We start from the raw sequence: 13233 nt of genomic DNA, 5'->3' as shown, positions 1-13233 counted from the left end.
CATACTTACATTTTGATCTGAACTAATAATGAGTAAAATAAGCCCAAATCTGCAATTCCACAAACGTTTCTATTCTTTCTTCAGCGCCTCTGACAGCCATGGTATGTGTAGACAGTACTAGAAGGCTAGATAATAACATAAGCAAGTAATTCTGATACTAAAAATCAGAGAAAACCTGCAGAAAAAACCTTCTCTCAACATGAATTGCTCAATAAGCTCAAAAGCTGAGCAACAAGATGGTCTCAGTGCTAGGAACTCTGGCATGATGTGATGACAGACTGTGAGCTGAAGTGACTTTGAGTTAGATGTTCCTCTCTGAGGCTGCCTTCTCCCTTGCTCTGCAAACAATTGCATCTAATTGCATCTCCAGGATACTAAAAGCCCATGAAGCATCTTTGGCTACCTTATTGGGAGTGAGAAAAAATGAATCAATGGGGTCAATAAAACTTTCTGGTATTTGTTAAATATGCATCTGGCATAGCTTTTAAGCAGGCTTTGGAAACAGGGCAAGATAATAGAAGATAAACGGAGAATGGACAGTTGACTCTCCAGACCAGTTGATTGCTCTAAAGCTACGGAGACAGAGGGAGGACAGTAGCTTTTATATAAGTAACTTTGGAGCAAGAAAATTACATAATTCCTCACAGCCTTACCCTACTCGCCTCTATAATGGCAGCTCCCATAAGAATGAGACAGAGTTACCTTCATCATGATTCTGGTGTAATATGACCTCTGGCTGAGCATGGATAGAGTTCCCAGGGTGGAAGAAAGGTGTGAAGAGCATACGAGCTTTCCTTTGCTTCAGGATATGCTGAAGGAGTTCGTATAAAACATCACCTGAAAGACAAACAGCAGGAGAAAGGAAATGAAAACCTGCATACTGCTGAGAAGACTCATTTTGCCATCTGATGCATGAATTCATGGCTCCTGGGTGCTATTTTCAGAACCCAAAATGCTTGCAGTAAAATCCTACAATTTACTGTTTTGCAAGGTTCTTCCCTGAAAGGAAAGGAAAGAAAAAGAAAAGCTGCACGTCATGCCTCTGTGTGTGACTGTGGAAAAATGGGAGGATGACAAGACATGGCTTTTATTACACCAAAACAGAGTTTTTCTCAGGCTATATGACTGATCATCCAAGAGCTCCAAAACTTTACAAGCAGTAGTTAGTTCAGCGTCCTACCTCCTCTCATCATAGCCTCAATTTTTCAGATAGACAACTTAGGACACAGAATTCTTAAATGTAGAGTCCATGATTTATGCAGTGAGTTTCTGGAAGCAAAGATGGTGCTTTTCTTTAATTACTGAGCAATTTAGGCTTTATGGGTGGAGGAGACAGAAGATGCTGTAAAGCCTCTCTGTGCAACACCAGTGCCTCAAGGCCAGAGGCAGCGTGCTACCAAGATACTCCATTCTAGGAAATCCACAGGAGGAAGAACTCTCACTTTGAGAAATTACTTTGGGACAGAGTCAAAGACTTGAAAAGAACTGAAAGATTTAACCATCCTGAACACCCTTTGCTGTGGTGACAACTCCTGGAGATACTCGAGTGCTATAGGTGCCTTAGGAACTTCTGTATTGCACTCTTGGTGTCATGGGCTGGACTCCTGAAAAGCCCAAATGGGATCCCAAAGGCAGTTATTTCTAGCTACTGGAATCTGTATGGAGCTCACTGAAACAGGCAATATTAGACCACGGATAAGATGCAGACTAAGGAACAAAATGCAGCAGACTTGGTGGTCTGTATGGGCAAATATAGCCTGTTAGCTGCTACTGTATGATTCTTCCACAGAAATGTCTGCAGCACATTGCACTGCACCAAGCTGACACAGAATCATAGAATCATAGAATCTTCACGGTTGGAAAGGACCTTTGAGATCATCAAGTCCAACCATACACACACAAAAAAAACCCCCTACAATCTCTGTCACTAGAGCATGCCCTGAAGTGCCAAATCTAGACGTTTCTTAAACACCTCTAGGGATGGTGACTCAACCACCTCCCTGGGCAGGCTGTTCCAGTGCCTGACCACTCTTTCAGTAAAGTAATTCTTCTTAATGTCTAATCTAAACCTCCCCTGCCGCAGCTTCAGACCATTTCCTCTGGTCCTGTCATTATTCACCTGGGAGAAGAGGCCAACCCCCACCTCTCTACAGTTTCCTTTCAGGTAGCTGTAGAGGGCAATGAGGTCTCCCCTCAGCCTCCTCTTCTCCAAACTAAACATGCCCAGCTCCCTCAGCCTCTCCTCATATGACCTGGTCTCCAGACGCCTCACCAGCCTGGTAGCTCTCCTCTGGACCCGCTCCAGCACTTCAGTGTCCCTCTTGTACAGAGGGGCCCAGAACTGAACACAGCACTCGAGGTGAGGCCTCAGAAGTGCCGAGTACAGAGGCACGATCGCTTCCCTACCACTGCTGGCCACGCTATTCCTGATACAAGCCAGAATGCTGTTGGCCTTCTTGGCCACCTGGGCACACTGCTGGCTCATGTTAAGCTGGCTCCACCAGCACCCCCAGGTCCTTTTCTGCTGGGCAGCTTTCTAGCCACTAATGTGCTTGCATGAACTGATCTAGAGGCTTGTTTCTTTTTGGGGTAAAGGCAGGCAGTTTCTCGCTTCCCCCTGCCCCATTCCCTGGCACCAGAATTGTTGTATCTTTCCTCAGTGGAACATACCACCGCAATATCTAGGAGACCAACGGACCAACTGCTTATTTTGTGTCTTTTTATGTATTACATCTTCTACCAATGCCCTTCCTCCAACAACATCTACATGAAACACCTAGGTACTTATACATTTTGTCTGATGTAACTGGTTGCACATTTCAAAGTGAAAATGTACAACACAGGGTAGGAAGTCTCTTGACTTTTAATTCTGCTTGCTGTCTTCTTTTTGTCACTGCTTGTATTACAGAAGAACAGGTTGCATCAATAACATATTATCTAAAAAGGAAACTAGTGAAGTTTCACTTAGGAAACCTTGGATTTTATGGGAAAGTTTTCTCAAGTGTGTGGGGGTTTTTTTAGCAGCTGTTTGCTAGAGATTGTATGCTTTGCACCATTTGTCCCTTGTCTCTTTAAACTGCCAATGCTCTATTTGTGGGCAAGTTTAGTGTCTTAGCTTAAAACAGTTAAAGCCATCCTGCTTTCCATAGTTCAGCTTCCTTTATTCTTAGCATCTTGGCTGCTTTTACTGTCTCAGCAGTGACTTTAGGGCATTTTTAAAAGGTGATTGCAATACCTGAAAATCTAATTAAAAACAAAGCCTCGAGAACCAGTTACCTTTTCCATGTTTAGAACATGAAAGGCTAAAAAGTGATTTTACCACATAATTTGCATCTTTGAATGCAATAGTGGCATAATCTAGTGCTACTAGTGCCGTAACACTCCAAGTAGTAAGGTAGCAAATTCGTACCTCTTTTGACTTGGCCTGACAGACCAGTGAAAACGCCCATAAAGCTGGCCGCCTTTTTTTTTACCTAACAAAACAGTTATGCTTCTGCACCACCCAGATGCAGTGATGCTAGTTCAGAAAGTGAAAAGCGTTTTTCACTCTCTCCCTCCTCTGCTGTCTCCCTTCTCTGGCCAGCCCTCAACAGAATAGCTGTGGGGCTATCAGCCCACTTTATTGCTAGGACCACTGGGGGGAGTGGATGTGGTTCTCCTCCTTTAACCATGAGGGAAAGGATATGGCTTTTACGTAGCTACGCTCTTGAAAAACTTAATGCCTCTATGGCAAACATTAATTCATAGTTCTTAAATTTCACATATAGTTCATTTCTGGGAAAAGTTGAGGTAATGTCCCTTTACCTACCGTCATCTAAATTTTTAGGGACTGACTCGGATATCCTCTAAAAGGCTTTTATATCAGCGAGGAATACCTGGCGAGGAGGAGAGGAAAAGCAAGGGAGGAAGCCTTTAGTTTGGTTACTTCATTCCAAATTTAGCTAAATAAGAGCTTAACCTTCTGCATACAGTGAGGATTTGCAAGCCAGAGGCTCTTCTCTGGGAATGCTCTACCTCCAGCCTACAAACATTTTAATCCTACTCATTTCAAGTGCCCTCACAGCACACAAGGGGAAGAAGAGGGGCATAACTTGTAGGCAGAAAGGTATCGGGATGATAAGGAGAGCTGCAGACAAGATACTCAAAGGTGTCCCTTACAGTCCTTGCCCACATCCCCAACTTTCAATACTCCTCTTGCCTTAAGGAGGGCTAATTTTTAAATTAAATTATTCTTCTGTCCCAGAATTAAAAAAAAAAAAAAAGATGTTTCTAGGCTTCAGTTTTTACTACTGTATTACACTGGCAATAAACATTAATATTTGGAATCTCCTTCCATACAAAATTAGTCCTGGATTTCAGGCACATGCCTAAAAAACTTCATATCCACTAAATATAAGCCACAGTTTGTGAGGCAGATTCTGCTGAAGGATGGTTGTGGGGGTGTGTTCAAGCAGCTTGATGCAGAATTAGTGCCACGGCTTGTTTATCAGCTGGATCTAAGCAGCACCAGCTGTACTTCTGCACCTAGTGAGCCTTGCGCTGGAAGCCTCCTAACAGCAATTCTGTCATTGCTTGGTCCAAACTCTTTGATCACCTATAGTGATTGAGTTACAAGATTTTATATTTAGCAGGAGCACCTTGTATGGTCACAAAAGAAAAGCTCACAACTCTTATTTAGAACCAATAACTCATATTTAGTTAAACATCCCTGACAAAGGAGGGCAGAGGCTTACTCTGACTGTAAAACTGGAGCAGACAGACCGCAGGGGATATAAATACAGGCAGGCAACATACACATTTCTAAAGCTTCTTTGTAATAAATGAAGACATAATGTGAGCAATAGGCAGACTGATTCACACACCTGTCTGTGCTGTGCCTTGGGCTGGACTCCAGCACGTGAGAGAATATGGTGAAGTAAAGCAAAGCCCACGGGGGCTGTAAAATGGAGGAAAGATCCCCCAGGGAGGAGTTTTGCAGTCACTTTTAGCAGGGCGTCAGCCAAGCCAACTGGGAGGCAGAATGCTAATACGGGCTTCTTAAGAGGCTAGGGCACTTGATTAACTTGCTGCTGTAGTTGGGTCTGTGAAAAGATAAGCCTTTACAGGGAAGAGCTGGAAGTCACAAAGTGCTGCCAGAGAAACTTGCTTTCTGGGAGTTCTGCAGGGAGTTTTAACTAGAAACAGGTTGGATGTTTGGGTTTGGGTTTGGATTTGCCTTCAAATTTGCCTACAACTCAGGTGTATTAGGATTTCATTCCCTCCTTGTCGTTTTTGTCCTTGCCTCATACAAGTGTGTCGGTCCTCTCTCTTCTCCCCTTGCCCAGTCCCCCCCCAAAAATGTGACTGTTTCCTCCTCTGACCCTCTCCAGATTTCGTTGTAGCTTCCCCTCTCTTTTCAATCACAGCTTCTGTAAGTAATCCTCACCTGAATGAGGAGACCTGTATCGAAAGTCCTCTTTGGTCAGGAGCAGCAGAGCCTTGCCGTTCATCTCAAAAGTGTTGCTCTCAATCGGCCTCAAGGAAAACTCCTTCTCCGCCCACCTGAGCCACTGTGCCACATCATCCCTGCTCCAGTAAACGGGCTGCAAACCTGTGGCAGGAAGAGACCATGATCGTGTTACCAAATTGAGACGAGACATGGGAGTATAGGCAAGCATCAGTGAATCATGGAATCATGGGAATACAGGCAAACCCTTTCTCCCCACACCATAATGTGCAAAGTTTCAGGGGAAGGTGTAGGAACGGAATGTCACGTTGACGCAGATTTACTTAAGCACTGGACTGTGAAACCCTTCACTAGTTTAGGCACCTTGGTTTATCTGTGAGGTGTCGAGAAACAAGAACTGCCTCAGCACCCTGAAAAAGCTTCTAGGACATTATTTCATTCCAGGTTTCCACTGTGAAATGGGAGTTTCCTCCAGCTGCTCCTTCCGAGGTGCAGAGCAGGCAGGAGGCAAAGTCCTTGGCCCCATCCATCCTCGTTGTGTATCCTTTCGTAGAAGGGAGATGTGCCCTCTTTTCGTGCCCCTTACCACTGATCAAGAATAATGCAAAGTAGTCAGATGCAAGAGAGCTATGGCAATACTTCCCTCTAGGTAACTGAGGTCTGTAAAGAAGGGCTGCTTCACACGGCCTCTGTAATGGTGTGTATTGGTTATCAGTGAGGTTATCAGTGGTTCAGAATGGTGTATTCAGACTGGCCCACCCCCTCCTGCAGATGCCATTACACTAGCAGATGCTGTTCCCATGCTGGAAAGGAAAATAAGCACTGAGGCTGTGGCACCTTTAGCACTGCTTTAGCTTGTCTCCTACACAGTGATAAAATATTACCCATGTAACTCTATCTATATAACGGTGGCATGCCATTCTACAGTAAAATAGGTATGTTCGTTTTGGGCACGGATTTTCCAGGGCTTCAAGGAGAATCTGGCACTCCCTTTCTCCCAGCCAGCTCCTACAGCATATACTGCCTAGACTGTTTACTCACAGGGGCCCAACCAAGTTACCATGAAAGTCAAAGACCGTTTGCCTCCTACCTTTATTGCATCCAGGCAGAGTGGCCTGGGAGGTGTGACAATTCAATATCTGTTTTACAGACAAATTTAAAATACCTTCCTTCCCCTGGAGAGAAGGCAGCACGGTGAAGAGCTGTTTATATCCAGGTAGAGAGATTATCTCCAATCCACTGGGAGATAAAAGCTTTCTTTCCTTTTCCCCCTCGTGAGATGACTCATTGTTTGACTTGCCACAATGTGTTGTGTAGAAGTGAAAGCTTCACACTGTGCATAGGAACATAAAATTTGCCGTATCTGATCAGATCTCTGGTACACAGCCTCTGGCAGGAGCTAGTACCTTATGCTTCAGAGGAAGACGAACCTCCCTTCCTCATATTGCACCTGGCTGATTGTATGCTGCGCATGGGAAGAAATTTCCTTCCTGGCATGCCGTACTCTGAGATCTGATTACCCTCCTCCTACCAAGCACTAAAAGAAACCTGGGAGAGTTGTACCGCTCTGTTTTGTTTTGGTTTTTGCTCCTTTAACAGATAGGCAACCCTTTCTTCTGTTTTAGCAAGAGGTCACATGCAGTGAATTGCATTCTGCTGCTATGCCAGATTCCCAGACAGCAGCTTTGGAAAGTCCCAGAGCCACAACTGCATACAGAACTGAATCTCAGTCGGAAAAAGAACTGAGATCGAGCCTGAGAAAGGGTCAGAGCTGACCTAAGGAAGGGACATCTGCATGGCAGCAGCAAGAATTTCCATCAGCTTTCAACTGCCCCTGTAGCACTGTATTATGTGCCACACAGAAACAAGAAGTAGCATTTATTTATTTATGAAGGACTTAAATTCTCTTCCCCCTGTTGAATTAGGATTACTGGGGTCAGAGTTTTCTGTAGGACCTTTCTTTTTGAAGGGCCTGGGGTGAGGTGTAGATCTGCTCAGAAACATGCAAACCGTCATCTAAAATGCCAGTGAGGTTCATCTTTTGCTGAATACAGGGTTATTCCTGCAGAAAACACACTCCAGACCCTGGGCTGCTGCTGGGCAGCATGCACTTTGACTGCAGCTAAACAAGAAAGAAGTCAGAGTTGATGCAGACAGACCACAACTCATGAAAGGGTTTAAAAGACCATCTGAGGAGTGCTTGAAATGCCCATGCGTGGTTTCTTTTACCTCCCCCTTTGCCATGCCATGCAAGTAATAAATTGCCCAAAGGAGCACTGTCATGTGGAAATCTAACTGGACTTCTGATGTACACTTCACAAGATGAGGCATGAAACAAAACAAAACATCACTGGGAAAATCAGGCCAACATGGACTATATGATAACTTCACATGATGCGCATGCTCCCTTATACATAACAACACAATTAATAAATCACTCCCTGTACAAACATAGATCAAAGTTTCCCATGTGCTGGCGACAGTGTATTTTTGCCTTAAGTTCAACTAATACAAAAGTACCATGTCTAAAGAGAGTTTTAGATTGATCAGCACTTAGACTCAGAACAGCCAAATCAGCTACGTGCACTGGGAGAAACCACGTGTGCTCTGCTGGCAACCCTGAAACAGACCCAACGCTTCACACTGCAAATCAGGTCTCTGCTGGGGTTCAGCAGCATCTCCAAAGCTTGTGAGAAGAGCCTCAAAGTAGTATGACCCAGGACCACTTGTCTTCGAGTTACTGAGAAATGAGCAAACAGCCTTTCTAATTCAGTTTGGCTATCGCTAAAATGAGTGGGCGGACGCGCCACATCTCTCCACCCATGGGGTGATACAATAATTAAACAATTAACATTGTGTTTGGAAGATATAACATGCCATAAAATAAGTTAACTTATGATAAGTTAAAATAAGTTTACTATAAGCTAACTTTTCCGTAGATGGATTCCCTCTTCTCTCACTTCCCTCCCTCCCTGCCCTGGCGCTTTCCTGGGAAGTTAGTTTCTCCAAAAAAGCCCCTTTGGTTGCCCGCCTCCACTGCATGCCCATTGCTTCCTGAGGCTGAACCAGTTCAGTCACAGGAGGCTTTTCTGGGGGCACAGACTGGTGTTGCTAAAAGTGCTTCAGAAACCACCATTCAAAAAATAATTCTTTCATGTGCACTACAGCATTTACTAAACTTGTACCCCACCTTCTTTGCCCTTTCTTGAAAAGAAGCATTTGATTTTGTGAAAACAAGGGCATGATAGGGTTGGCTTTGCAGGTGAAGGGATTTTACAGCACAGCATACATAGCTATCAGTAGGTCCTGAAAATGCATTCCTATACTCTCCATGAAAGAAAAATTAATCCTGCTTATACAGTTTTTCTTTTTTGGATGCTGTTTCTTATTTTCCCCTCTCCATCTTCTCTTTTATTGTCGTGCCCACAGTGGAGGAAAATGGGCTCTTTTTATCTCTCCAGTTTTATTCTCTGTGAAAGCTAACAGCATTGTCTTCAACTAACAAAGATATTTACCAATCAGAATAAAGTACGGAAAATGAGTGCTGTGTTACAAAACGAAGAAAAGAGTTTTGCCTGCTGAACTGACTGTTGAAATCAGTGGGAAGGCTTTGCTGGTTTCAGTAGGTGTGGATCAGACACAGGGGATGCTGCCTTTCTCCCAATCTGCCCTCTCGGCGGCCAGCGTCGCCATGGACTTCAGAGGGTGAATTTTGACCTGGGAGTCAGACCTGGCGCTGCACCCATCTGTGGCATTGCTCCGCTGGCTGAAATCTGGCAGACTTTCCCAGACCAGCCTTGGTCTCCCTACCTGCGCAGTGTAAAAATAAACAGCAAAACCTGCTTGAACTCAATAGCTGAAAGCAAGTTAGACAAAGCCATGTAAACCGTCAGAATCCAGCTCTGCGAGATGCCAGCATATTCTCTAGTCTGTCTTCTGTCAGCTTCCAAGCACCACCTCCCACAGAGTAAAACACAATAATTTATAGACACGTTTATAATCTGACAGCTTCATATGCATTAAACAGGGAGCAAAATTCATGCTCACCTTTCTAGTGCCGCAGGCTGGAGCACTGGTGTCTTAATAGATTATCTACTTCTGATGCTTATTCCTCACCTGAAGTCCTGTTTCTAACACCTGTTACACTAGCTACCTTATAAATGGTGGGAGCAATCAATTCTCATGCTCCAGGGCACTAGCTGATAACACTCTGGACTGCAGAAGAAATCCACTCTCTGTTCCTTTCTATTCTTGCGCAGCAAAACCAAGTACAATGAAGAGGGGCCAATGGGGTAATTTACACCTTGAAGTAGCCAGTAAACTTGTTCGTTCAAGCACATGTAAACACACACACGTGCACGCAGCAGAATGTTGAAGAGGAGTTTAAGCTGATGGTCTCTAAAGAGTTCACTCCTTTTGACAGTGAGCCCCTCAGGAAACTTAAGCATGGTCAGGCTTTGAGGTTGGAAAAACAGAGTGCTCTGCTCACCTCGTATAACCTTCTGCACATAAAACTACACAGCCAGCAATATTTGCATCTGACCACAAACTTCTGGTGGGGTCACAACTTTGTTTTTTGAAGAGATGTAGCCAACCTTGAATCTTGCAAAGCACTCGTGTTCAGCATCTCCTTCTTTGCTTTGGAAGACAGGGTATGCATTTTACAGTATGAGTTGCTATGTATAGTGTATGTAACAGATAGATCTAAAACATGAGGTATAATGTACTGTAGGCTGTTTTCACCTTGACTCATTTTGGAACAATCTGAAGACACAATTCCAATGCAAAGTGTGATGTACAGTACCACTGAGAACTGCTGTTCCGTTTTAGTTTCGATATGAGGATGCAGCCACACGACAGCATGCATGACGGAAACAGCAGTCGCAGTGAGTTTCACCTAACTTTTTGTTCCACTTTGGTCGGGCACTCCATCCTTACGCCTGGCTGCCTGGCAGGCAGGATGACGAGGCGAGAAGGGGGTAAAGACAGATTTCTCATTTATCTCTGCTTTCGGCGGGGCAGGCAGAATTGTTCTCACTCCCACGCCGAAAACTAGTTCGCGCAGTTGGGCAAACAGCAAAGGGGCCGGCGCATGCAAATCAGCAGCTGGTTTCCAAACACCCAGGGACAGATGCATCATCACTGGGAGCATCAGGCAGGCCAGCTCTGACTATAGGACAGTACTTGAGCCTTCAGTGGGAAAATGATGCTGGAGAAGTTCAGAAGACTTGAATGTCTGCTATCAACTAGCCCTTTAGGAAATGAAACTCTCCTTTTTGTTATTACTTAACAAAATTCTTCCATGCGATCCATAAAGCATAATACGTGGTTCTGCCTATGATAGTGTACGTCAAGCAGGAGAGGGGCATGAGGTTGTGTTTTTCTCTGCGTTTCTGTGTAAAGGCAACATGGTCTGGAGGAAACACGTAGAATTAGATTCAAATCCTTCTCCCAGGCCCTGCCACAGCAACTTTTTAAAAGTCCCCTCCTTCTGTCTCACTTCTTCATTTGGAAAGCCAGACTACCAAAATGCAAAAAGGTGTCATGGGGGTTGGCCAGTTAAAATCTGAAATGCTTCGAAAGTGCAAAACGCTGCACAGCTGCTTCAAATGACTATGGTTCAATAGTCCCGCGGTGCTGTCTCTGCTGCTCTCTAGTTCCCTGTTGCTCTCTAGTTCCCTGTTCAGAGGTCATTGATTGTTGCTGCAGACCAGGCCCCTTGTTCTGGTATCGTGCTTGAACCTGCCAGCACAAACCATGATGTGCTGCTCCCCAAGAAGGGCTGCAGCGCTGAGCTCAACAGCAGTGTGCCGACCACGCTGAAGGCGATTTCAAATTAAAGCCCAATCTGGGCGCTGAGGTCCTCCTGAGGCAGGAATTTTATGCTATCTCTGCAGGAGATACCGCGCCGATCTCTCACCGCAAGTGCCTTCCCCATAGCTACCAGAGCTGGCAGGCTCCCACCCACAGGGCGCTCAGCAGATCTTCAGGACTACCTCTGCTGCTGTGGAAGGTAAAGGCAGGAAGATTAAGGCCCTTGGTTTCTCAGGAAGCCTTTCTAATTCCTCAGAGGAGGGGAACAGGCGAAAGACAGCTGTGGCATGCTTAGCTATCCCCGTGCAGATGGACAGCCTAAATAAGTGCCTTCTGAGACTGCTCTTGGGTTGGTATACGTATGGAAGATACAGACCTACCACAGGATAAACCCTGTATCGCTGGTGGTCTGTGCATTTGCTGTCACGAGCAGGGGACAGAGATCTGGTGTGCGGTGACGTGCCTGACCACTTGCCCTTTCCAGCAGGTGCCACTTGACCCAGGTAGTGGAGAAGCAGTGGCCATTCATTGCTGCTGGCCCACAGGGATTGCCCCATCCTACGGTAAAGAGCTGGCTCTGCAGTTTGAAGGCCCAGAGATAAGCAAAGGTAAAAAAGGAGGAGAAGGTTAATCCTGGCTAATCCTCAGAGAGAATTATTTGGGAGGTGAGTACAAACTGGTACACGGGAAATGGATGGCAGCAGTTGAAAATGCGCCTTTAGAGGTCTTGTTAAGGAAAAAACGATTGGATAGGGAACAGAGGAGTCGTGTGATGGGCAGGAAGAGAGACCCCAGTGAGGCTTGCGTGTCCTTTAAAAAGGTCTGAAACTGCCTGTAATCAGAATGACAAGGCTTTGGGAAGCTTCACACACTGCTGGGAACAGAGGGCGAAACAGCTTTTTCAGTAGTAATCTGAAATAAAAGGCATAGGCTCATGTCTCCTGCTGTCCTGTTGAACAGGGTATTACCGGTAGAGCACAAGTGAGGGTAATGCTGTGTGCACTGTGTCTGCTCTGGGGCCTCTGTGTACACAGACGTCTACAGAAACGAACCCAGCGAAGGGCTGGGACGGGTTTCTGCCACGCTGAGTTTGCTAGCGGGGTGCCCTGTGACCCAGCCCTCCTCTTCGCACTGTCTGTACAGAGACCCTGGGAAGTTGACGCACCCGAACCCCTTAGGGCTTCAGGGTCATAAAATAAATAAAATTGCTTTTCTAATGCAGTCTTTGGAAAGCCCGTGAGAAACATATTGATTGGAAAAATGCTTGATTAGAATGATCAAGCTCTAAGCTCTCATACAGGGAAATAAATCTTTTCAATTCCCCACACCCAGTGCCAAGCTCAGCTTCCTGGAAGCAACGATGGCCCTTTCTGGAACTGAGGTGAAAATCCCATGTTCCATCACCTCCCCTGACCTGCTGACATTACACATGGTTTGCATTTGCTGATCAAATGCACAAGCAGGACTCTAAATTAGCTTGCTGGGCTGAGATAGCTCGCTGATTAATGATGGCAGATGAAGTCACTGGTACAAAAACCCCACAAAATTTGAAGTCCGTGTAAGCGGGAAATGAGGGAGGAAAGGCCGCACTCTACAGAATTCAACATGAAAAACATATTCTTTCTCACTCTATAGCCTAACCCTTTTCCTTTGCTGATACAGGCTAATAAATGAAGTAACTCTCTGACACGAAATTACTCAGCTATGTCTAAGACCCCCTGCCCCAGTAACAGAAAAGTCCCTGAACACTGCAGATCAATTCCTGAAGTCCCTAGAGTTGTACCTGATGTCAGAATAAAGCCTCAAGTACAATCCCAGTCATTTAACGTGGCCAGTTGTGCTGCATTTCTTGTAACTGAAATCAGTATTTGACCCATAGCAGCTGCCTCTCTCCTTTCTGTTTCCATCTGCATCATCTGGAGTCAGCCTGGAGAAAAAGTGGACCTTAGGATGTAGCCCTTTTTCCTCTGTGA

The 13233-nt window shown here is 45.2% G+C and overlaps 1 protein-coding gene across 4 annotated transcripts in view; it reads right to left on the bottom strand.

The window, feature by feature from the left end:
• ETV6 (ETS variant transcription factor 6) overlaps positions 1-13233 on the bottom strand; it is a 143118-nt gene that overhangs the window by 28715 nt on the left and 101170 nt on the right. For all 4 annotated transcript variants that reach the window (XM_063355398.1, XM_063355406.1, XM_063355411.1 and 1 more), the window contains 2 exons: positions 5426-5590; positions 703-837 (listed from right to left, as the gene is read on the bottom strand). In XM_063355398.1, the coding sequence (XP_063211468.1) occupies positions 703-837; positions 5426-5590 (300 nt within the window). The remainder of the gene's footprint in view (positions 1-702; positions 838-5425; positions 5591-13233) is intronic.

The sequence above is a fragment of the Chroicocephalus ridibundus genome, chromosome 1 (genome assembly GCF_963924245.1).
Source record: "Chroicocephalus ridibundus chromosome 1, bChrRid1.1, whole genome shotgun sequence".
In the NCBI taxonomy this organism is placed as follows: Eukaryota; Metazoa; Chordata; class Aves; order Charadriiformes; family Laridae; genus Chroicocephalus; species Chroicocephalus ridibundus.
The sequence above is the reverse complement of the archived record's forward strand: the minus strand, read 5'-3'. Positions and strand labels throughout refer to the sequence as shown.